Genomic DNA, 25,928 nt, shown 5'->3' with positions numbered 1-25,928 from the left:
GTGTAGTACAAATATAGAGTAGTACAATGTTATTGAGTAACTATCCGCTGGAATCCAGAGCAGCTCATCAGGGGTAACCAGGAGGTCATCTCTAAGCAGGTGCATCTGGTTGTCACCCTGAGTATGCAGCTGGAAGGGCTGAGGAGGAAGTGGGAGAGAAAGAGGGGATACAGATAGTGTGAGACTGACAAGTGAGAAGGACAACAGTTCCTTGAAAGGTATAGCTTGTGCACAACAGCTCAATGAGTCCAACATCAAGGACTTACTTTCTGCATGGGCTCTTTCAAGCCTAGGTCATACACCATGAAGCCATCAACACCAGCTTTGATCTCCAGTAACTTCAGTCTGAAATGACTGTGTAGAACAGGTCCTTGCCTGGTGATGTTTACCAAGGCTGCTCTATAGGGGTCCTTGTCCTGAGGCAGCAGCAGGGCTGCCATTCCCCCAGTAGCCAGGGCTCCTCTACGATGACACGTCTGGAATAACTTCTCCGTGTTGACGTACTTACTGTGGTCACCTAGGAGAGAATCATACGGCTTTGTGTAAACTAGTAGTTTAGTGATGGAGCACGATATACCCAAAGAGATTTCCCATGTTAAAACAATTGGTGCATTCCGTTTTATAATAAGAAGGCTAAACTGAGCGGTTTGGGACAGAATGGTCACAATCTAAAAAACAACACTTTTGGTTGAAAGATTGAAATCTGAAAGTTGTCTGCTCTAATAGATAGAATTTTGTAGTCCCATACAATCCCTTAGTTTCCATGGAAAATACACTACATGAACAAAAGAATGTGGACACCTGCTCGTCAAACATCTCATTCCAAAAACATTGGCCTTTAATATGGAGTTGGTCCCCCCTTTGCTGTTACAACAGCCTCCACTCTTCTGGGAAGACATTCCACTAGATGTTGGAACATTGCTGCGTGGACTTGCTTCCATTCAAGAGCATTAGTGAGGTCGGGCACTGATGTTGGGTGATTAGGCCAGGCTCGCAGTTGGTGTTTCAATTCATTCCAAAGGTGTTCGATGGGGTTGAGGTCAGGGCTTTGTGGAGGCCAGTCAAGTTCTTCCACACCGATCTCGAGAAACCAATTCTATGTGTACCTCGCTTTGTGCACGGGGGCATTGTCATACAGAAACAGGAAAGGGTTTTCCCCAAACTGTTGCCACAAAGTTGGAAGCACAGAATGGTCTAGAATGTCATTGTATGCAGTAGAGTTAAGATTTCCCTTCACTGGAACTAAAGGGCCTAGCCTGAACCATGAAAAACAGCCCCAGACCATTATTCATCCTCCACCAAACTTGACAGTTGTCACTATGCATTTGGGCAGGTAGCATTCTCCTGGCATCTGACAAGCCCAGATTCGTCCATCGGACTGCCAGATGGTGAACCGTGATTCATCACTCCAGAGAACGCTTTTCCACTTGCTCTAGAGTCCAGTGGCGGTGAGCTTTACACCACTTCAGACGAAGCTTGGCATTGCGCATGGTGATCTTAGGCTTGTGTGGGGCTGCTCGGCCATGGAAACCCATTTCATGAAACTCCCGATGAACAGTTCTTGTGCTGACGTTGCCTCCAGAGGCAGTTTGGAACTCAGTAGTGACTGTTGCAACCGAGGACAGACGATTTTCCCACTTCACAAGAACATCCCTTACAGTTGACCAGGGCAGAAATTTGACAATTATTGACTTATTGGAAAGATAGCATCCTGTGACGGGGCCATGTTGAAAGTCACTGAGCTCTTCAGTGAGGTCATTATACTGTTTGTCTATGAAGATTGCATGACTGTGTGCATGATTGTATGCACCTGTCAGCAACGGCTGTGACTGAAATAGCCAAATCCACTAATTTGAAGTGGTGTCCACATACTTTTTTTTATATAGTGTACACCTGCTCTTTGCATGACCAGTTGCATCCAGGTGAAAGCTATGATCCCTTATTCATGGTACTTGTTAAATCCACTTCAATCAGGGTAGATGAAGGGGAGGAGACAGGTTAAAGAAGGCTTTTTAAGCCTTGTGACGTGATGTGCCATTCAGAGAGTGAATGGGCAAGACAAAATATTTAAGTGCCTTTGAAAGGGGTATGGTAGAAGGTGCCAGGGGCACTGGTTTTAGTGTGTCAAGAACTGCAACACTGCTGGGTTTTTCACGCTCAACAGTTTACTGTGTGAATCAAGAATGGTCGACCACCCAAAGGACATCCAGACAATTTTACACAATTGTGGGAAGAATTTGAGTCAACATGGGCCAGTATCCCTGTGGAACGCTTTGACACCTTGTAGAGTCCATGCCCTGAAGAATTGAGGCTGTTCAGAGGGCAAAAGGGGGGTGCAACGCAATATTAGGAAGGTGTTCCTAATGTTTTGTACACTCAGTGTGTTTGATCTGACTGTCACATTATATATTGCATTGACTCACTCTGTGTGCAATAATAGTTTTTAACATGATTTTTGAATGACTACCTCATTTCTGTACCCCACACATACAGTTATCTGTAAGGTCCCTCAGTCTAGCAATGAATTTCTAACACAAATTCAACCACAAAGACTAGGGGGGTTTTCCAATGCATTGAAAAGAAGGGCACCTATTGGTAGATGACAACAAAAAAGCAGACAATGAATATCCCTTTGAGCATGGTGTTGAGCAAGTTATTAATTACACTTTGGATGGTGTATCAATAGACCCAGTCACTACAAAGCTACAGGGGTCCTTCCTAACTCAGTTGCCGGAGAGGAAGGAAACCACTTAGGGATTTCACCATGAGGCCAATGATGACTTTAAAACAGTTACAAAGTTTAATTTCAGTGATAGGAGGAAACTGAGGATAGATAAACAACATTGTAGTTACTCCACAATACTAACCTAATTGACAGAGTGAAAAGAAGGAAGCCTGTACAGAATACAAATATTCCAAAATATGCATCCTGTTTGCAACAAGGCACAAATAGTAATACTGCAAAAAAATGCGGCAAAGCAATTAACTTTTTTTTTCTTGAATACAAAGTGTTATGTTTGGGGTAAGTCCAATACATCAAACTTAGTCGTGGCTGCATCATGTTATGGATATGCTTGTAATCGTTAAGGACTGGGGAGTATTTCAGGATACTAAATAAACGGAATGGAGCAAAGCAAAGGCAAAATCCTAGAGAAAAGCCTGCTTTCCACCAGACACTAGGAGATTAATTCACCTTTCAGCAGGACAATAACCTTAAACATAAGGCCAAATCTTGCTTATACTTATGTTAATGAGATATTTCTGTATTTAACTTTTAATTCATTTGCAAACATTTCTAAAAACATGTTTTCTCGTTGTATTGTGTATAGATGGGTGAGAAATTGTTTTATTTATTACATTTTGAATTCAGGTTGTAACACAACAAAATGTGGAATAAATCAAATATTACTTTGCTTTGTATCCTGCCATAAAATATTGAGACCAGTTCCTGTAGGGAGATACTCAGCTCCAGCTCCATGCTGTTAGAGTTATAATAACACGCCTCAACTCATGGGTCTATGCAAAGAAATCACTCAACTGGGATATGATAGTGTGTATACGAAGTACTGTACTCAAGTACGTTTCATTTTACCTTTATTTAACTAGGCAAGTCAGTTAAGAACAAATTCTTATTTTCAAGAATGCAACCTTCCGGTTACTAGTCCAACGCTCTAACCACTAGGCTACCCTGTTGCCCCTTACGTCTAGTTGGTTACTGTCTGTCTGTCGATAATAATGTGGTTGGTTCAAAAATGGTTCAAAAAGTCACTGCAACTCAACATCAATAAAAACAAGGACAGAGTGGAAATTAGTGAACTTTCACCAGTCATGACAATAAAGATAATGTTGTCATTTATAACATTTTTTCAAACTGTAATAGGAGGGAACGAGTACTCATGGACATGTTGATGCCTTTTTCACTACAGGAGATGACTTTGGTAAGGAGCACTGACCACTGTTTGGCCAGACACACTGTTTGTTTGAAATTGAGGTTAAAAGACACTTTCTGAAACATTAACAGGATTTCACACTTTTATATATTTTCAAACATCTGAATAACTATTATAATTTCATGTTAATTGTATAAATATTTAGCACTGTAGTTAATTTATTTATTCTCACTTGTGTAATGCTTGTTTTAGTGTTTGACTGGGCTTGGTAGGGAGGTGGGAGGCGGGCTGGTGTTGTAAGCAACGCCCATTGTGTCGAATCTGATCCAATCAAGAAAGGCTTTCACTTTCTTGGTTCCCTCTCGCGAGAGTCTTGTTTTCTGTCAACATTGTACGAGACTTTATATCTAACGTAGGGCAGGGAGGGAGTTAGAAGATTGCGTTAGCTAGCAACGTGAAATTGTCAGTACGAAACTAATGCATGGTCATACATTTATATTTGGAGCTCACAGATTTGTCACGAATGTCCAGTTGCATTTGTATTGGCCGAGATTCCTTGTCTAATTTTAACAGCCCATCCAGCTAGCATTTGGAGGGGCAGTTTTGCAAGCCACAACAGCTCTGTTGGTTTCTAGGCAGTTAGCTAGCTAGCTAGTATACCCTCGAAAATTAATAACTAATCAATATGGCAAGTGTGGAGTCGTCAATGGAATTCACCAGTTCGCTGACTGTCTCGTCTCATCTCCCGCCACCACGGACACGTATTTTCAAGATCATAGTGATTGGGGACTCCGGGGTGGGCAAGACCTGCCTCACCTACCGATTCTGTGCTGGCAAGTTTCCGGAGAAAACAGAGGCCACAATCGGGGTGGACTTTCGGGAGAAACTTATCGAGATTGACGGCGAGACAATCAAGGTGAATTGTTAGTTGACATAAAACATGCAACATTTTTGTTTGGATTATTCTAAAACCGCACAATATTTAACACCATGGGCATGAACGCAGGCAGGTTACCTCATACACATGGGGGGGGGGGGGTTGTTGTTGTGGCATCAATTTCATACGTCTATATATTTGATCTCAAGGGCAGTGGCAGCAGAGAGAACTAGCTATCTGTCTGATGCACCGACTGCTCTCTGTAGAATCATACACATATTACAGTTGAGTTCATCCTCTAGCACCTTCACATTGGACATTAGGTTTAGCTACTGTGTTTCAGTTTTTGAGGACTTTCAATACATCCAAGAAGCTGTTAAGTGTCATATTTTTTTACTCTCTTTCTCCTCCCTCTCTCTCTCTTTCCCTCTCCAGGTCCAGCTATGGGACACGGCGGGCCAGGAGCGCTTTCGTAAGAGCATGGTACAGCACTACTACCGCAACGTGCACGCTGTGGTGTTTGTGTACGACGTGACCAGCTCCGCCAGCTTCCGCAGCCTCCCGGCCTGGATCGAGGAGTGTAAGCAGCACGCCCTGGGCCAGGAGGTCCCGAGGATCCTGGTGGGGAACAAGTGTGACCTGCAGAACTCTGTCCAGGTGGGCACGGACTTGGCCCAGCAGTTTGCAGACGCCCACTCTATGCCCCTGTTTGAGACGTCCGCCAAGAACCCCAGCAGCGACGGTAGCGGTGACAGTATCCGGGGGAGCAGCGATCACGTGGAGGCCATCTTCATGACGGTGGCCCACAAGCTGAAGTCCCAGAAGCCTCTGATACTTAGCCAGCTGCCCAGGGGGGTGTTAGGGGGGGACACGGTAACCCTGATAAGGGGGAGGGACGAGGGCGAGGAGAAGGTGAGCTGGACCTGCAGCTGCTGAGAGAGGAGGGGTGAGAGAGAGCATCGGAGGAAGCAAGAGAGGGAGGTTAGGGGGAGATAAAGGAAGGACTATTATCATATAACGTAAACATCTCAGTGATATGGGAAAGAAAAAGATCAAAAGGGAACTTGTTTGAAATGAATATTGTTGACTGGTTCCACTGAACTGTGTTTGAGCTAGAATACTGTGAGTTTGCCTGATTGATGTACAATATACTCAATTTACATGTAGGAATAATGCACACATACCTCTCATAGTTTACAGCAGGCTATATCAGTGCACATCACTCAGGTGTTTCTGTACCAAAATTCCCATCCATAGGGTTTATAATTGTGCCCCTGCATAAAGCAGACAACTATAAAATGGTTTCCTAAGCAAAGTTACATTATGCTGCATGTCTTACATATCTCACATCTATAAAACAACTATTACAAAATACAACAAATACATTTCTAAGTAACCACACACGTATTCAATCCACTCTACCCTAGTGTGTTGTCATCCCAAATGCCTTTACTATCATCATCATTGCTTTGTGTGTGTTTGGATCACAGCCGGTCCTGTGGTCCATCGCAAGTGTGTGAGTTTCAGCTTTACGTGTGTGACTGTGAGAAAGATGTGTGGCATAATATCAGAGAAATGTGCAGTAAAGTACTGAGTGAAACACAACGTGATGCTGCACTTACCACTCCTCCTGATGAGATCATTGTTGATATGGGGCAAAACTTGTCATTACCTCTTCATAATCTGCTTTGGTTAAAGATGCAGTCCAGGATCTTAAGCACAACAAATTTGCAACATATCGTACGAATTGGACCCCCCAAAATGTATAGATATTTTTTTTTTGCAGGATGCAACATCATACTAAATGGATGACGGAGTGCACAATTGGATGACTGCTATCAATGCATCTTTATCTTTACAATAAGTCTGTAAAATGTGTCAAAAAGAGTTTAAAGAACAGTACCTGTGTTATTGCCTATTAAGCTTAGCTAATGCACCTGAGGGGTATACGACAAATAAGGATCAATGAATTAGCCAGCTAACTTTGATTATTTAATTTTTTTACAATTTACTTTTTGTTACTTAAGAAAGCTAAACTAAGAGTTTTAGTTGAGTCATTTAGACCAGGCACATTTCAAGATTATCCTTCTAACATTATTTCAGGATATCTAGGCAAGTTAGCTAGCTAACTCCTTGATCCTGCTTTGTAATACAACCCCTCTGCTTGTTTGAACATGGGACAGTTGCAATGAAAACCCACCAGTGAAATGACCCTCTAATGAAGACTTGTGACTGTGTTTATGTACTGTATGTCAGATTACCAGTAAGTCTTGTCATAAAATGACTAGCCAGTAGAACACAGATGCCGCATCACATTAATCAGCTGCTCTAAAGTACTGTGGCCTCAGATAGATGGCCTTTTCTCAGGATACAGTTAGAAATTAATTACAAGATTAATATTCACTCTGACCTGTTGCGCTTAGATTGGTCTACAACACTAGACACAGAAAATTGTAGGCTTTATCAATTGCCTTGCACTCTTGTTCTACTTTCATATGGTCTTTAGTGTTATTTTGTAATGTGTTGGTGCTCTGCAGTTCATACATTTAAGTTTATTTTATTTGGACTTTTTGATAGAGGTATGTGTACTGCGTGATAGCTCTTTTCAAGTGCCCCGATAAGTATGTTTGAGAAAGGCGCCATTTATTGCGTTGAGAGACAGAACACATCAGGTCTGAACTTTTGGGAACACAAAAAAGGGAGTGAAGCCTTGCAATGATTTATGGATTGCATTACAAATGTTGTGTAGCCTTACAATAAAGCATTCTGTACATTTCAAGGCATTGTTATTTCATGAAAACATGTCTGCGGTACGGGACGGTTAAAGAAAGATCACCAAAAAAAAACATTACAGAAGATTTATTTAGTTGAATATAACATGGCATATAAAAATCACCTATAAAACAGGGCAACAATCCAAACGTGAGCAGCCTCACAGAAGGACCATGTACATTTCAACAGTCATGGGATACCACAAGGCACTTCCAAGCTGAAACTTTGGCAAATTCATTAAAAAAGGCATATTTACACTAACTATGTGTATATTACACAGGGATTTACACATACAAGTAGATGGGTAATAAGTGGTAAAAAATAAACATATTTGAAATGGCAGTTTTAAATGTTTGGTATATTGCATCTGTTATTCTGCCTCCTCTTGGTTCTCTGTTTGGTGAAATGCTAGTGGACAATAATATAACTAGCTACTCACTTTAACATAACAATCCTCTATAGCTGGGTTTGCTGGTTTTCATCCTAACCTTGTGAAGTCCCCTTTCACGAGGTTAGGTAACCACTGGCCTAGAGGATTCCTCTCAGGTGAGTCTGCTGTAGGGGGGGAGTTTGGAAGGCGCCTCCTCTTCCTCAGGACATCTGTCGCTGAAGTTCACTGGAGAGTTTAACACACTGTCTTCGCCACCTGCTGGGGGAGAGAGCAACTATCACTACAGTCAATACCAAACAAGTGTCTCAACATACAGTAGCAAACTCTCAGCCTAAGACTAGCCAGAGCTCGACCACCTAGCTTTCCCTCTTCCTCACTCACCTAGATAACTTACCTTGCCATGTACACACAAGCTCAGTCTGTGGGCTGGGGTCATTCTGAGGGACCAATATCTCCTGAAACACACACATACACAGTCTGAAAACATGGGAGGATTAGGCAGACAACTGCATATGATTAGCAGGTATGATTATCTAGTGCTGTGAAATGGTTTAGTGTAGTTTAGCACTACTACATGTTCTTACCAGGCCAGTGAGACCATCGTAGCAGCCACAGAGGGGCAGACTGCGACAGCCTACAAAGGCGATGAGAGAGGAGAGGACCAGGCTGACGATACAGACCAACAGTATGGTGGCATTGGCCCCTTTCACCATCCGGCTCAGCATAAACCTCTGTAGAGCAGTCAGAAACACACATTATTATTGATGAACCATCCAAGGTGTGTTTGGGGTGTAAGACGGGTATTTAGGTACCTCCTTAGGATTTAGAGAGAGTACTTTCTGCTTTAGTCAAATCCTTTGTAACCTCATCCCCAGGCTATCAGGGAGGAAGTGTCAGATACCAACCTGGTCTCAGAGCATTTCGTATTATTCTGTATGTCAATCTGACATTCTTGGTTTTTCGATGGTTACTTAAGGCAAATGTACAACGCGAACGTCTAGCAATACAACTTCAGGATTTCAGCAACTTTTCAACTACTTACTACTGTGCAACTACCTAGCATGTTAGCTAACCCTTCCTTTAACCTAACTTCTAAATGTAACAGTATTGCTTCCGTCCCTCTCCTCGAACCAGGGACCCTCTGCACACATCGACAACAGTCACCCTCGAAGCACCGTTACCCATCGCTCCACAAAAGCCGCAGCCCTTGCAGAGCATGGGAAACAAATACTTCAAGGTCTCAGAGCGAGTGACATCACCGATTGAAATGCTATTAGCACGCACCCCGCTAACCAGCTAGCCATTTAACACTGGTTACATAAACTTAACCCTAACTCCTAACCTAGCGAGCTAGCTAACGTTAGCCACCTAGCTGAAATTCGTAACATAATACTTTTGGCAAATTCGTAACATATAATATGAATTGTAATTCGTAACATATCATACGAAATGCGTGATGGACAATCACAAATTAATAAACACCAGCCAAAACGTAACATATCATACTAAATAGAGCAGGGTTACTCAACTACTATTTGAACCATTGTACACGGGCCTTGAATTAAATGTTTTTTAAATCAAATAAAGTGCATGTTTTCTGGAGAACAAAGGATATTAACAAAAATAATCTGCTTTGAACTTTGGTGCAAATGATGTTAGAGAAACTCTGAGACACTGGTGCAAGTGTTCATTGGGGAGCCTGGTGCTGTATTTTTTTTTAAATAATAAACTTAATTGTGGAGAAGGCTGATTTACAGCTGTATGTGGAGCCAAACATGGTCAGGATGTATAGTGCCAGTTTCTTGAGAACAGGGACATCAGCTGCGGGCACCATCTTCCCCAGAATGTGACAGGATCACAAATCACCAGCCTGCTCCTTCAAAGCCACATCTTCTTGCAGCTCAATCGACTCCATTTGCAGTGATGCAACATCTCCTTATTTAAAAATCTGTTTTCCTTCTTCAGACAACTTTGTCACATTTGTGACCAAGAAGGGGTTCTGGATGAGCAGCAGCAGTTCTCTTCCAACAATAAAGTTATAAAAGCAAGCCTTGAAGTTTTACATCAGCTTCTGGATGTGATCAACATGGTTGGGAACATCTTTGTCTCCCTGCGTTTGCACCAGAAGATTGGGAAAGTGGACACGTTCTCCCTGGAGGTCATTCTTGAAAAGCTCCAATTTCCTCTGGAAAGCCCAGACTGCTGTTATCATAGCACACACTGTGTTGTCCTGTCCCTGCAGCTTAACATTCAGTTAATTAAGGTGTGATGTAATGTCTGTCAAAAATCCAACTGTTTCCATCTTCTCATCTTCCAAAAACTGAGTTGCCATGTCACTCTTTTACTCTGATAAGAAAACTTTGATTTCCTCCTGAATGGCCCAAAATCTTTCCAAAACCCTGCCTTTGCTGAGCCATCTGACAGTGTTGTGCAGTAGTAAGTCATCAAAACTGGCATCGGCCTCTGTCAGAATGCCTCAAGTGGTGTTGTAGGGGTGATGTTGCTCTCAAAAAGTTTTAACAGTTTCATCATCGTTGTCATGACCTCAGAATACTCTTTTCCCAGACTGACACACAGGACAGATTGATGAATGATGTGGTGATATTTCAGGTCAGGGTGGTCCTCTTTCAAACGTGCAACCAGTCCCCTCCCTCTTCCTATCATGGCTGGAGCTCCATCTGTGGTGACGGAGACCAGTGACTTGAGATCTCTCCCCCTTCTTGTCAGCATCCCTTTGATGACCTCATGGATATCCTCTCCCTGTGTGTGTGTGCTTCTAGATTTGTTAAGCCCAACAGCTTCTCACAGAATTCCTTTGTTTCGTTATAAAATCTGACAAACACCAGAAGCTGGGTATTATCAGTGTTATCTGTTGATTCATCCACAGCTAATGAAATGCATGGTGCATTCTGAATGGCCTCATCAATTTGTGAAGTTAAATCTTCAGCTAATATTCCAGATCTCCTCATTGCTGTGGAATCTGACAGTGGGATATGGTTGATCTTTTCCCTGAGCTCATCTTTTTGTTTACCTTCAAGCAAGGTGTCAGCAACTTCACACATGCATTATTTTACCATCTCAGCATCTGAAAATTGTTTTTTGTGTTTTCCCAAAACCCAAGCTATCCTCAGTGAACACTCCATTGCACATTGTTGGGCTGTCAGGGAATTGACAAGGACTTTGGTGGACCTCTCATATTGGGATTTGAGTTGGTTAATCTAGTTTGTTCTCACCTCTGTGTTCAGGGGATACATCTGATCGAATTTACTATGCCTGGTGTCATAATGGCGCTTAACAATAAAATTTGATTTGAACACTCACTTTTCAAGAGTGCTACGGACTCACTGCATATCAGGCACATTGTTTTTGTGCTAGTTGCGGGGAAAATGAATAAATACTGTTCCGTCCACTCGTCTTTGAAAATACGGTTTTCAGGGTCAACTTACAAACAAACAGCCATATAAACAAATATACTGGTAACTAAGCTCTTATCTGTGATATTTACAGTTCAATCGCGTTCAAATCTTTGTTTCTTTCTGCCGTTGAGTTTGGCTAAAATAGATTGCCTCAAATTTATGTACAGAACTATACAAAATGCTGTGAGACCAGGTTGGATATACCAGACTAAATCCTTTGTGACAGAAACTGACTGACACACAGACCAGACTAGGGGATGTGTGTGAAAGAGTTCGTTGATCGTTTGTGGTAGGGTCGGGTATTACCACTTCAAGGTTGTTGTGATGGTGGAACACCTCGTTGTCATTCTCGCCATAGGTCAAAGTTAGGAAGGCGTAACCTGACACCATCACCACGGAAACACAGGAGCACACTGAGACAGCGATCATTACATTCACCTGAACAGGGTCAAACCACGCTATTAGAGGATTTATTATTATTTGTCACCTTTGTGGCATTCAGTCAGACAAAATTAACAGTCATGTTTGGTGTGCTTTAATTATAATTCAATAGGAGGAACGTAGCATCAAGCCAAGGCTACCTTTATCACACTTACCAATACTGGGTTTTTCCTTTGGGAAGCAAAGAGCGCCAGCGCACCTGGGCAGGCCATAATCTATAGGAGGAAGTCATTATGAATGACGACAAACAGGCACAGTCCAATGTGTCACCACAAAATCAATATAGTCAAGTGTCATCCTCTATATTTTGATGAATTATTAAATCTGTTTCGATGAAAGAACACTCATACTCACCAAACCCGCCCACACAGGTGCCCTAGTTTCACTGAGTGTGGTGTTTTTCCGAAAAAACGCATCAATGAATCCGCACACCAAGCACAGCGCCGCACATGCTACCTGCAGAATGCCCAGAACGACGACACTGCGCTGGTTAAAGATGAAATACCGGTAGCGGTCCATCTCACGACGCACTTTCACTTTGGCGCTTCCAAAGTCCTTTGTCCTATCGAGTTCACAGAAAAACACCCAGTCCGACTTCCACAATAAGTTCTCTCACTGCAACATGTTTATAATGTATTATACTTTTGTTAAATAGGTCAACTGTCCTTTCACCCTGCCCGCTCATTGACTTTCTTCCGGGCTGTTGTGTTGGTTTGTTGACTCACGCACGACAGGTGAACTTCAGCGCGTTAACCATTAACCCGCCCACGCGCAGGTGCACAGCAAAGAAATACAATGCAAATATTTAACCCCTTCTCGGCCATCATTCTGGTAGGTAGGAGGTAGTTCCTTCTCGCGATGTTGCGTTTCATGAGCTAACACAAATCTGGTTTTGAATACTACTTAACTATTGCCAATCGAGATTAATCAATACATTAATAATTTACACATACTCTTTGTTAAAACTAGCAAGTTAGAATAAAGAAATATTTGCAAGTCACAGTGGGATGGTTCATGTAGTCTTTATTTGTGTTTAGTTTGGGCTACTTCCCATCACAGTTTACCTTTTTATCCAAAAGAGAAGCAGTCTCCAAAGATGAGCTCACTTATTGGTCTGAATCATGTGCAGAGTTGACAACACAAACCAAAAGGTGAGAAATGTGTTGATAAATAAATGTAACTAAATAACTAGACATCATTGGTTAGTATTTAATGCATGTCAAAAAAAGGTTAGAAGGCCAACCATGTTAATTTACTCTAAGTGGCACAAGAGGCCATTTAGAATCTAATTTATACTAACTATACTCAGGTGATGTTGGGGAAATTATTTGGCAACACCAATGTCTTGAAACCTATTTAGATTGACACAGGAACAAGGTTTAAACAGCCAGTACACATCCTGTCACAGCAGAGTAAAAGGAATAGGGGTCTAACTTCATCACAATTACCAAACTAATATCAAGGACACTCCACATACCAGTTCATGTCCATAGGTTGTATAAAAGACAGGCTGGGGAGAACAAGATTCACAAAGCAACAAATACAGCAGTAAACCTTGTACATTACATCTGATTGGTCTCTTGACATGAACCATATGTTCCTGTGTTTAAGTACAAGTGTGGCCGGGTTAGTGCTGATCTCCATAGCACCATAACATCCTCACCCACGTACAGCAGTGTCCCATTCCTATACCGTACAAAGCGACATATCACACCTTCCACCTGTGATGCCAAGCTCTGGAACAATCCTTCAATGTTTGGAAAGAATCTGTGCTATTTGTCCTCAAGGAGCAGCCGTAGCAAGACTGGGGGCTCAGGCAGAGGGGTTCAGTCTAGAGGAGGGCGGTTATCAATGAGTAGGTGGAGGTTGAAGCAGGGCTTCATTGAGAGCACTGTTAAGGTAGAGGGTGTTTGGGTGTAAGGGTAACATTAGTTCAGGTCGGGAAAGTTGCCCCAACTGGGTCGGTATTTTGAAATTATTTTATTTTTTACATTTTGGGACTTATTGCTCCTGTGCAAAGGGCAGGGAGGTGGGTAGCAGTTATACGACTGGAGTAGTAGGTGCTTAATCGTAGTTGTTGTTGTTGTTGTTGTTGGGGTAGATTGAGTGGAGTAGTAGTGTGTTTTTTTTACTGCCCGTTGGTAGCCTGTCTTTGCTGGAAGGCCTGCAGTTCCTGTTTGTACCAGTCTGGTGCTTCCGGACCGCTCTTCCCCGATGGCTCGTGGTCGTAACCATAGGCAACAGTCAGCTCCTCATCCCTCTGCACCGCCTGCAGGGTGCGGACGCACTTGATGGGTCCAAAACGAGGGTGGACGAATCTGAGAAAACAAATTAACAACAGCCGCGTTTTTAATAATGGAACATATACTGGAATAGAACATGACAGAATAGATTAGGCTTGGACGATATATATCGTTTATACCAACGGTATGATTTTTACTGTAAAAAAAAAAACATTGTGGGTTTGGGGCACCCACGCCTCACGGGGGATGTATAACTAAGAAATCAATTATATCCAGCACAGGGCTCCAGCTATGAATTTGGTTTGCTACCTTACTTGCGAAGTGGTTAGATGTAAAGATCAAGCTTCATGGTTACAGCAGACATTCAATCTCAAGATCCCTGTTGCCAAAATTGTTTTGTGCGTTTAATTATTATTAATAGCACACCTTGTGTGTACTTTCGGTTACACCGTATACCCCGGTGTGGTACAGAAATGGTATGAAAATCTGCATACCGTCCAACCATAGAATACATTACATTTCTATCTTTACTCTTCAGAACATTGTACCCTCCTGAACATCATGTTGCTCTCAAGTTGGGTCATATTTGTTCCTGCTATGCTTGGATTATTCTCACGGGTCGTATTTGCAGTTTGGGGTGAAGGAGTGGTTGGCCTTGTGTCCCAGCGAGGCACAGTATCTGTCCATCTGGTGGAAGGGCTGTGGAACGTCGATCACCGTGTCCTCATCCAGGGAGATGGTATTCCCGTTCAGGGACCAATCCCTAGTGTCTACCTGGGAAGCACCGTTGGCAACACCACAAACAACAACAACAAAAACAACAAGTATTTAATTTGAAAATTAAGTTGTGTTTAGCACAGACATCTATATACACAGTATTTGGTTTGCCATGTGAATGATTATTGCCCATACCTGGTCTTTGTGAAAATTTTACATAACATCGCCTAGAGCTTAAGCTGGTTTTGCATGAACACACACGTAAATAGTTAACCAAATAGCTAGCCAGACTATCTGCATTGACCATATTTGCATGAACTATTTTGACTCATCATATACACTGCTGCTATTGTGTATTTTCTATTCTGTTGCCTAGTCACTTTACCCCTACCAACAGTGGTTCCTCCTTTAAAAGTTGCAGCGTGCTGCGGCGCAGCTTGCATGTTGCCGCAGAATTCTATGGCACGTTATTTAAGTGTGAACCACTGGTACCATTAATGCTAGTTGGTGCTAGTTTGACCACCAGAAGGCATCTTTGAGAAGCATTTGATAGCCTTCAATAATGACTGTACTAGAGAATGCGGACACGCAGGCGTTCAATTCCCCGACGGGGAGGAAGGAGTAGGCTGTCCTTGTAAATAAGAATTTGTTCTTAACTGATTCCATACGTGCTATTTCATAGTTGTAGAATAATAGGGAAGACCTCACAATGTAGAAAATCGTAAAACTAAAGAAAAACCCTGGAATGAGTAGGTGTGTCCAAACGTTTGACTGGTACTTGCTTAATTCATTAGATTAATATTATGGTATTTCTATTCCAAGAAAAACCCTCTAGGATGGAACGGAAAATATGGCGCTGTACAATGTGACGGTCAGGAGTACTTTACTTGGCTATTTAGCTAAAGAATCAGTGTCGTGCGGGTAGGGCACGCTCGTGGGAGACCGGGGTTCAATTCCCTGACGGGGAGGAATGAGTAGGCTGTCCTTGTAAATAAGATTTTGTTCTTAACCGACTTGCCTAGTTAAATAAAAGTTACACTAAGAGCATAACATTTCTACAACCTAATTGTGTAATTCTAGTCTAACCAACACCCAAACGGAGATTCAGTGAAAATAATTCTCATTGATTGCTTGTCTCAGAGCAGTGCGAAACGGTAGTGAAATTGTTGTAGGCTATTGCTTCTAACGTCAATATGCTCTTTAAATAAATAAAACCTAAACCACTTTTAACAGCACATTACTCAACACAGACTCATGTCGCCTACGGTAGGTCTACAGTATATCGAAAAATACGTGACTACACCAACAATAACATATAGAGGATGAGAATATTTCTGTAATTCAGTGATATTTATTCCCATAGTAAATCATTATGGATCCATAACTAAATTTGTATCATTATTTTATTAATGAAAGCTTAAAGATGCCATTATTACACTGCTCAAAAAAATAAAGGGAACACTTAAACAACACAATGTAACTCCAAGTCAATCACACTTTTGTGAAATCAAACTGTCCACTTAGGAAGCAACAATGATTGACAATACATTTCACATGCTGTTGTGCAAATGAAATAGACAACAGGTGGATATTATAGGCAATTAGCAAGACACCCCCAATAAAGGAGTGGTTCTGCAGGTTGTGACCACAGACCACTTCTCAGTTCCTATGCTTCCTGGCTGATGTTTTGGTCACTTTTGAATGCTGGCGGTTCTTTCACTCTAGTGGTAGCATGAGACGGAGTCTACAACCCACACAAGTGGCTCAGGTAGTGCAGCTCATCCAGGATGGCACATCAATGCGAGCTATGGCAAGAAGGTTTGCTGTGTCTGTCAGCGGTGTCCAGAGCATGGAGGCGCTACCAGGAGACAGGCCAGTGCATCAGGAGACGTGGAGGAGGCCGTAGGAGGGCAACAACGCAGCAGCAGGACCGCTACCTCCTCCTTTGTGCAAGGAGGAGCAGGAGGAGCACTGCCAGAGCCCTGCAAAATGACCTCGAGCAGGCCACAAATAAGCATGTGTCTGCTCAAACGGTCAGAAACAGACTCCATGAGGGTGGTATGAGGGCCCGACGTCCACAGGTGGGGGTTGTGCTTATAGCCCAACACCGTGCAGGATGTTTGGCATTTGCCAGAGAACACCAAGATTGGAAAATTCGCAGATGAAAGCAGGTTCACACTGAGCACATGTGACAGACGTGACAGAGTCTGGAGACGCCGTGGAGAACGTTCTGCTGCCTGCAACATCCTCCAGCATGACCGGTTTGGCAGTGGGTCAGTCATGGTGTGGGGTGGCATTTCTTTGGGGGGGCCGCACAGCCCTCCATGTGCTCGCCAGAGGTAGCCTGACTGCCATTAGGTATCGAGATGAGATCCTGAAACCCCTTGTGAGACCATATGCTGGTGCGGTTGGCCCTGGGTTCCTCCTAACGCAAGACAACGCTAGACCTCATGTGGCTGGAGTTTGTCAGCAGTTCCTGCAAGAGGAAGGCATTGATGCTATGGACTGGCCCGCCTGTTCCCCAGACCTGAATCCAATTGAGCACATCTGGGACATCATGTCTCGCTCCATCCACCAATGCCACGTTGCACCACAGACTGTCCAGATGCTTTAGTCCAGGTCTGGGAGGAGATCCCTCAGGAGACCATCCGCCACCTCATCAGGAGCATGCCCAGGCGTTGTAGGGAGGTCATACAGGCACATGGAGGCCACACACCAACTGAGCCTCATTTGACTTGTTAAGGACATTACGTCAAAGTTGGATCAGCCTGTAGTGTGATTTTCCACTTTAATTTTGAGTGCGACTCCAAATCCAGACCTCCATGGGTTGATAAATTTGATTTCCATTGATCATTTTTGTGATTTTGTTGTCAGCACATTCAACTATGTAAAGAAAAAAGTATTTAATAAGAATATTTCATTCATTCAGATCTAGGATGTGTTATTTTAGTGTTCCCTTTATTTTTTTGAGCAGTGTAGTTACATTGTTTTAGTTTGAACGTGCAGACTGGCACTAAGAATAGAACAGCAGGAACGTTTCCCTAGTCAGTGCCATTATTAGTGCAATGCCCCTTAAATATTTGAGATTATTTCATTTTCAAATAACGTAAAATGAGCGAGAAAAAGGCCATTCTTGGACATGGGGTGAGACATTGTTACTAATTTGTAAATAAAGCCAGTTAAAAACAGAAATAGTTATTTAGAATGATTTATAGGCATAGAAACCAAAAACCTACAGTCATCTCATGAGGCCAACACGGGTATTGAACTAGCATTTGTAGCAACACAGCTTGCATTAGACCGTTGCGCCACTCAAAAGTATAATCAGTGCTCTAACTCCCCATTGCGCTGGTCTGGAGCAATGAAGTGGTGATGAAGAGTACAGGTACTAAACCACAAATTACCTAAATCTCACGGTGTATGCTCGCAACTTTTAAAGGAGAAACCACGGTACATATCTACCTCAATTACCTTGTACCCCTGCACATTGACTTGGTACTGGTACCCCATGTATATAGCCAAGTTATCATTATACATGGTCTATTATTTCCTTGCGTTATTATTTCTCTATTTTTTCCCCCTCTACATTGTTGGCAAGGGACCGTAAGTAAGCATTTCAATGTTGGTCTACACCTGTTGTTTACAAAGCATGTGACAAGTAACATTTGATTTGACACACAAACACAGCTCTGTCTCCCTCTTACCTCTGAGTGTGTGATGCGTACTCCGTTGTAAAAGGCCATTACAACATTGGCCTCAACATCCATCTTGGCAAACAAGCCTTCTCCTGCTCCTGAGATCAGTGAGTCTGCCACAAATACCCTGTGACACAACGGGGAATGAAGCAGCAAAACTGACTTCAGATCAGCTTCTCCCTATTATGCGATAGCCGAAGGTAAACCCATAGGATGTCTATGCACAAACAAATGTATTAAAAATGGAAAACAGAAATCACATTTACATAGGTATTCAGACCCTTTACTCAGTACTTTGTTGAAGCACCTTTGGCATTGATTACAGCCTCGAGTCTCCTTGGATATGACGCTACAAGCTTGGCACACCTGTATTTGGGGAGTTTCTCCAATTCTTCTCTGCAGTTCCTCTCAATCTCTGTCAGGTTGGATGGGGAGCCCAGCTGGGCCCCTCAAGGACATTCAGAGACTTGTCTTGAAGCCACTCCTGCGTTGTCTTGGCTTTTTGCTTAAGATCGTTATCCTGTTGGAAGGTGAACCGTCGGCCCAGTCTGAGGTCCTGAGCGCTCTGGAGCAGGTTTTCATCAAGGATCTCGAGCCGGACTAGTCTCCCAGTCCCTGGCGTTGAAAAACTTCCCCACAGCATGATGCGGTCACCGCTACGCTTGAAAATAGGAGCTCAGATGCAAAAATGTAATTACCTATTTAATTAAATTTAATTATTGGCTGTCTTCATCAGGCTACGCTTCACCATAGGATTGGTGCCAGGTTTCCTCCATACGTGGCGCTTGGCATCCAGGCCAAGGTTTTCAATTTTGGTTTCATCAGACCAGAGAATCTTGTTTCTCAAGGTGCCTTTTGGCAAACTCCAAGCAAGCCTGATTGGTGGAGTGCTGCAGATATGGTTGTCCTTCTGGAAGGTTTTCCCATCTCCACAGAGTGGGTCACTCTCGGGCACCTCCCTGACCAAGGCTCTTCTCCCCCGATTGTTCAGTTTGGCCAGGCGGCCAGCTCTAGGAAGAGTCTTCGTGGCCAAAATTCTTTCATTTAAGATTTTTTTTATTTGACCTTTAACAAGTCAGTTAAGAACAAATTCGTATTTTCAATGACGGCCTGTTCATGGGCAGAACGACAGATTTGTACCTTGCAAGTTCAAATCCCCGAGCTGACAACCTTCCGGTTACTAACCACTAGGCTGCCCTGCCGGCCCAGAATGATGGAGGCCAATGTGTTCTTGGGGACCTTCAATGCTGCAGACATGTTTTGCTTCCCTTCTCCAGATCTGTGCCTCGACACGATCCGGTCTCAGAGCTTTATGGACAATTCCTTCGACCGCATGGCTTGGTTTTTGCGCTGACATGCACTGTCAACTGTGTGCCTTTCCAAATCATATCCAATTAATTGAATTTACCACAGGTGGACTCCAATCAAGTTGTAGAAACATCAAGGATGATCAATGGAAACAGGATGCACTTGAGCTCAATTTCAAATCTCATAGCAAAGGGTCTGAATACCTATGTAAATAAGGTGTTTTAAAATGTTTAAAAAATATATATATATATATATTTGCAAAAATGTCAAAAAATCTGTCTCCACTTTGTCATTGTGAGGTATTGTGTAGATTGATGAGGACTTTTTATTTATTTAATACATTTTAGAATAAGAATGTGACGCAACAAAATGTGGAAAAAGTCAAGGGGTTTGAATACTTTCTGAATGCACTGTACCTACCTTTTGCTTTCATAGGGGTCTGGAAGAAGAGTGTGGGTAGCGATACAGGTGGAAGTGGATTTATCATAGGAGTACACAGGGCCTAAGAAAGAACAGGAAATGCTGAAATTTTAGAAACCATATAGCATTATATTTGACTACCAGTTTACTTGTGCTGTGTCTCATGTCACTTACTGTCAGATGAAACGTCCAAGTGTGGTCTGGTGGTCTCCATGGAAACGAGGGCGGCGAGTCGAGCCTCGATCAGCTCCCCCTCCACGAAGCTCCCGTAGAGAGCCGTTTGGCCATCAGGGTAAACATACGCCACCGCTTTACCGGTCATCTCGCCATCCTCGTTCACCTGCCCAAATACACTGCCACGGTCCTGGACACACACACACAGCAATTAGTTGAGTGTTCAATCATTTCATTCTTCATTATTGAATATGGAAAAGCAACCAAGTTTAGTGGTAGGTTCTCCTCCCTATAACATCTCAATGTAACTTGTGTAGTGTAACATAAGTTACAGGTGAGTATGATGACTCACAGGGTAGTAGATCCAACACTCCCCACAGCGGCTGTTGTCTTTGTACTGGCCTTCAAACATCAGCCGGCCCTCAGAGTCAAACTCCTGTGCAGGGCCGTTGAGGTCCCCATCCATATAGGTCCCACGGAGGACCCCTCCATCCTCATACGAGTATACCCCCTGACCCTGTAACGCATCGTCCACATAGAACCCCTCCAAGGTGCTGTGGAGGGGAGGAAGGGAGAGGTTTAATTAAGGCAAGGCAACGTAGCTTGATAAGAGCCTGACCGAGCGAGTGAGATCAGTCACACTTGAATGGACTGTGTATGCTTTTCTGTCATACCTGCCATCGAAAAAGAAGAACTTGCCCTTCCCATTCTTTTCTCCATGTGTAAAATGTCCTTCAAAGCGATCACTGGAGGAGAAGGTGACTGTACAGAACCCGTGAGGCTGGTCATCCTCATCCAGAGGGCCTGGATACGCACACACATCAGGATTGGACAGAGGCACAAGACAGTTTACACTGGAGTTCAACAGCCTCCATTGCTACAAATCGTCTCGGAAAAAGAACCACACATTTAGGAGTCTGCATTATTGCCAATTCACTGTATTTGGGCCCAGTTTTTCAAAAGTTATCAGATAGGATTAAATGCATAGAATAAATAGAATGGATGACTTATCGACTTGAATGGCGACACCTGTTCTATTCCTATGCATTTAATCCTATCCAATTGGCGAAAACGACCAGATAGTTTTTCAAAAGTTGAGTCCAGATGATAAATGCACCCTTCGCTGTGCTTGCTGTCCTGATCCAGATCAAAGTCTGATGATATTCGGGCAACCTGACCACTTGGTGCCATGGCAGCACCACTTCAGGGTTGGTAATACTATACCTTGCTTCTCTTGGTTTCCAAAGCAACATTTCTTTCATCAACCAAAGGCACAATCCTAGTCATATAATATGACTAGGTGTGTGCCTCTGGCTAGTGATTTTTTAAAATTTGTAAACCAAGAGAAATGCTGGTTTCAATGGCATACGAGTAATAATTCCTTCAACGTTACTATGGTCGGGTTTTGGCTAAAACGTCCAGGTTTCAAACAATTACATAGAGTGTGTGCAGTAAATCATGTGTGGGTTGCGAAATGCACTGGCCTTTCTCTGCTCTTGTGATCATTTTAACTGAATGGGTAGCCTATGCCATCGAACCCTTTTTATGCGAGCTATCAGGACCACATCAACTGCTATGAATTACTATTTGGGCCATGGAGTAGGAGCTTTAAGACTAGTTGGTTCTCAGGGTGTTGCAGCCGAACCTAACGGTTGTCTGCTATATTTAATTATTTTAGTTTAACTCAACCCCAAACAAAATATAAGTAACCAGGTGCCAGCAGCTACATATGGAATTGTCAACATGTCAACATAACAAGAACTCGCACGCACGCGGTCGTCTGACCCTATGCATATCGAATTACCCCTGATATTCACTAAAAACAATGTTACTGCGTCAATAACAAAACTATGTTCTAAAAGTAACAATTTTGTGATGTAAAAGAAAGTAGGCCTACGGTTAGTAAAGTGTCACGGATTTAGCGCAGCACCTAATATGACAAACTTTAGGTCAAGTCTACAATTTTGGCAAACGCATCGACGTAGCCTACGTGAGTGTCAAAGCACATCAGCCCAGTTTTGTGTCGCTACTGCTGCCTCGCTCGCCCGAAGAGTGGGCTTCCATCGGAAATAAAGTCCCGGGCGCTACGGGCCCACAACCCCTGTCAAAAACCATAATATCAATTTGTTCATGGTATATTATGCGGAGAGTTTACCGGAAAATATGTAACAAATACACAAAAAACGACGCATATGCGTTTGTCAGCCTTTTCCGTACCTTCAACCACTTCTTCCATATCATCATCGCTGTCCATAGTGGCCCTTTCCGTGGATTACACGCGCAGAGAATTGACGTGTTGCGGTCGATTTTGTAATATTCTGCACTTCATCAACCACTACACTGCTTCCCTCAGCTCTTTTCTTCTTCTTCTTTAAAGTGTTATGACAGAATACACCTATAGGTGTATTGCCGCCACCTACTGTACCGGGTGTTGAAAAAAAACAAAAAATAATATATTACATTGCGGGGAGACGGAGCATTCATCAACAAGATTCCTTGTAATGCCTCTGCAGAAAAGTTCGCAAGTCCCAAAAAACGCTCAATTGCACTCACAATCATGCCAATTTTCTCCGATTCTATTTCCGTTTGCTCTGTGCAGTTGATAACCAAAGTAAACGCAACAAAGTTCACCTTCTTAATTAACATGGAACATGTCAGGATCCCTCTGTAGAAAAGGAACATCATCTTGTGTCTCTACTCCTACTACTATTACTTCTTCAACTTCATGCCTTTCTTCCACTCTTCTCAATGCCTACGGATGGGAGACATTCTGGACAGCCCTTATTCTTGCCACCTCCATCTCCTTCTCCCTAACAGGACACTTCAGAAATTTGGGTGGATGTTTACCAGCACAATTGCAGCATTTTGGCTCAGCTGGTATATAATACTCCTCCTGTCTACATCCAGTGCATTTGTAAAGTACAGTCATGGCCAAAAGTTTTGAGAATGACACAAATATACATTTTCACAAAGTTTGCTGCTTCAGTGTCTTCAGATATTTTTGTCAGATGTTACTATGGAATACTGAAGTATAATTACAAGAATTTCATACGTGTCAAAGGCTTTTATTTATATTTGCAGTGTTGACCCTTCTTTTTCAAGACCTCTGCAATCCTCCCTGGCATGCTGATAATTAACTTCTGGGCCACATGGCAGCTGATGGCAGCCCATTCTTGCATAATCAATGCTTGGAATTTGTCAGAATTTGTGGGTTTTTGTTTGCCCATCTGCCACTTGAGGATTGACCACAAGTTCTCAATGGGATTAAAGTCTGGGAAGTTTCCTGGCCATGAACCCAAAATATCAATGTTTTGTTCCCAGAGCCACTTAGTTATCACTTTTGCCTTATGGCAAGGTGCTCCATTATGCTGGAAAAGGCATTGTCACCAAACTGTTCCTGGATGGTTGGGAGAAGTTGCTCTCTGAGGATGTATCATTCTTTATTCATGGCTGTGTTCTTAATCAAAATTGTGAGTGAGCCCACTCCCTTGGCTGAGAAGCAACCTCACACAGGTCTCAGGATGCTTTACTGTTGGCATGACACAGGACTGATGTCTTCTTCGGACAAGCTTTTTTCCGGATGCCCCAAACAATCGGAAAGGGGATTCATCAGAGAAATGACTTTACCCCAGTCCTCAGCAGACCAATCAATCCCTGTACCTTTTGCAGAATATCCGTCTGTCCATCTGGAGAGAAGTGGCTTCTTTTTTTCTTTTTTTTTTACCCCTTTTTTGTCCTCCCCAATTTCGTGTTATCCAATTGTTGTAGGCTCAGGAGAGACGAAGGTTGAAAGTCATGCATCCTCCGATACACAACCCAACCTAACCGCACTGCTTCTTAACACAGCGCGCATCCAACCCAGAAGCCAGCCGCACCAATGTGTCAGAGGAAACACTGTGCACCTGGCAACCTTGGCAAGCGATCACTGCGTCCGGCCCGCCACAGGAGTCGCTGGTGCGCGATGAGACAAGGACATCCCTACCGACCAAGCCCTCCCTAACCCGGACGACGCTAGGCCCATTGTGCGTCGCCCCATGGACCTCCCGGTCGCGGCCAGTTACGACAGAGCCTGGGCGCGAACCCAGAGTCTCTGATGCCAGAGTCTCTGATGGCACAGCTGGAGCTGCAGTACCCTGCCCTTAACCACTGCGCCACCCAGGAGGCCAAGAAGTGGCTTCTTTGCTGCCCTTCTTGACACCAAGCCATCCTCCAAAAGTCTTTGCCTCACTGTGCGTGCAGATGCACTCACACCTGCCTGCTGCCATTCCTGAGCAAGCTCTGTACTGGTGGTGCCCCGATCCCGCAGCTGAATCAACATTGGGAGAAGGTCCTGGCGCTTGCTGGACTTTCTTGGACGCCCTGAAGCCTTCTTCACAACAATTGAACCGCTCTCCTTGAAGTTCTTGATGATCCGATAAATGGTTGATTTAGGTGCAATCTTACTGGCAGCAATATCCTTGCCTGTGAAGCCCTTTTTGTGCAAAGCAATGATGACAGCACGCATTTCCTTGCAGGTAACCATGGTTGACAGAGGAAGAACAATGATTCCAAGCACCACCCTCCTTTTGAAGCTTCTAGTCTGTTATTAAAACTCAATCAGCATGACAGAGTGATCTCCAGCCTTGTCCTCGTCAATACTCACACCTGTGTTAATGAGAGAATCACTGACATGATGTCAGCTGGTCCTTTTGTGGCAGGGCTGAAATGCAGTGGAAATGTTTTGGGGGGATTTAGTTCATTTGCATGGCAAAGAGGGACTTTGCAATTAATTGCAATTCATCTGATCACGCTTCATAACATTCTGGAGTATATGCAAATTGCCATCATGCAAACTGAGGCAGCAGACTATGAAAAATAATATTTGTGTCATTCTCAAAACATTTGGTCACGACTGCACTCTGACCCCTTAACTTTTTTCACATTTTGTTACAGCCTTATTCTAAAATAGATTACATCTCCCCCCTCAATATACACACACAATACCATATAATTACAAAGCAAAAACAGGTATAGACATTTTTGCAAATGTATAAAATAAAAAAATGGAACTATTACATTTACTTTAGTATTCAGACTCTCAAATCAAACCCAAATCAAATGTTATTTGTCACATACACGTGTTCAGTAGTTATTGCAGGTGTATCGAAATGCTTGTGTTTCTAGCTCTAACAGTGCAGTAATATCTAACAATTTCACAACAATAAACACAAATCTAAAGTAAAGGAATGGGCGAGCAATGTCAGAGCGGCATAGACTTAGATTCAGTAGAATAGGATAGAAGACAGTGTATACATATGAGATGAGTAATGCAAAATATGTATACATTATTAAAGTGAGTAGTTCTCCATTATTAAAGTGGTCAGGGATTCCAAGTCTATGTATATAAGGCAGCAGCCCCTAATCTGCTAGTGATGGCTATTTAACAGAATTTAACAGTCTGATGGCCTTGAGATAGAAGCTGATTTTCAGTCTCTCGGTCCCAGCTTTGATGCACCTGTACAGACCTCGCCTTCTGGATGATAACGGGGTGAACAGGCAGTGGCTCGGGTGGTTGTTGCCCTTGATGATTTTTGGCCTTCCTGTG

General features: G+C 43.1%; 3 protein-coding genes and 1 pseudogene across 4 annotated transcripts; 1 reads left to right on the top strand and 3 right to left on the bottom strand.

Moving 5' to 3' along the window:
- The first annotated feature begins 4,265 nt into the window (after positions 1-4,265).
- On the top strand, positions 4,266-7,546 carry LOC110488801 (ras-related protein Rab-33B). The gene is made up of 2 exons (XM_021561194.3): positions 4,266-4,806; positions 5,203-7,546. The coding sequence occupies exons 1-2, from the start codon at positions 4,576-4,578 to the stop codon at positions 5,701-5,703; spliced, it is 732 nt and encodes a 243-aa protein (XP_021416869.1). The 5' UTR covers positions 4,266-4,575; the 3' UTR covers positions 5,704-7,546.
- Positions 7,547-7,611: 65 nt separating this feature from the next.
- zgc:113425 (CD20-like domain-containing protein) lies at positions 7,612-12,566 on the bottom strand. 2 transcript variants are annotated; one of them, XM_021561195.3, is made up of 6 exons: positions 12,142-12,566; positions 11,943-12,002; positions 11,653-11,784; positions 8,515-8,661; positions 8,325-8,385; positions 7,612-8,188 (listed from the first exon to the last, which is right to left on the bottom strand). In XM_021561195.3, the coding sequence occupies exons 1-6, from the start codon at positions 12,304-12,306 to the stop codon at positions 8,082-8,084; spliced, it is 672 nt and encodes a 223-aa protein (XP_021416870.1). In that variant the 5' UTR covers positions 12,307-12,566; the 3' UTR covers positions 7,612-8,081. The 2 variants fall into 2 exon arrangements, with proteins under 2 accessions (XP_021416870.1, XP_021416871.1); XM_021561196.3 differs by having other exon boundaries at positions 7,612-8,185; positions 12,142-12,555.
- Positions 9,762-10,769, bottom strand: LOC149978289 (general transcription factor II-I repeat domain-containing protein 2A-like; annotated as a pseudogene).
- A 227-nt stretch (positions 12,567-12,793) lies between the features above and the next one.
- On the bottom strand, positions 12,794-24,011 carry setd7 (SET domain containing 7, histone lysine methyltransferase). Its single transcript, XM_021561190.3, has 8 exons — positions 22,562-24,011; positions 21,019-21,148; positions 20,697-20,898; positions 20,345-20,534; positions 20,171-20,252; positions 18,452-18,569; positions 14,647-14,804; positions 12,794-14,105 (listed from the first exon to the last, which is right to left on the bottom strand). Exons 1-8 carry the CDS (start codon positions 22,596-22,598, stop codon positions 13,916-13,918), a joined length of 1,107 nt encoding a protein of 368 aa, XP_021416865.2. The 5' UTR covers positions 22,599-24,011; the 3' UTR covers positions 12,794-13,915.
- Positions 24,012-25,928: the final 1,917 nt, after the last annotated feature.

This window comes from Oncorhynchus mykiss, chromosome 14 (assembly GCF_057628025.1).
Source record: "Oncorhynchus mykiss isolate SJ-2025 chromosome 14, ASM5762802v1, whole genome shotgun sequence".
Classification (NCBI taxonomy): domain Eukaryota; kingdom Metazoa; phylum Chordata; class Actinopteri; order Salmoniformes; family Salmonidae; genus Oncorhynchus; species Oncorhynchus mykiss.
The sequence above is the reverse complement of the archived record's forward strand: the minus strand, read 5'-3'. Positions and strand labels throughout refer to the sequence as shown.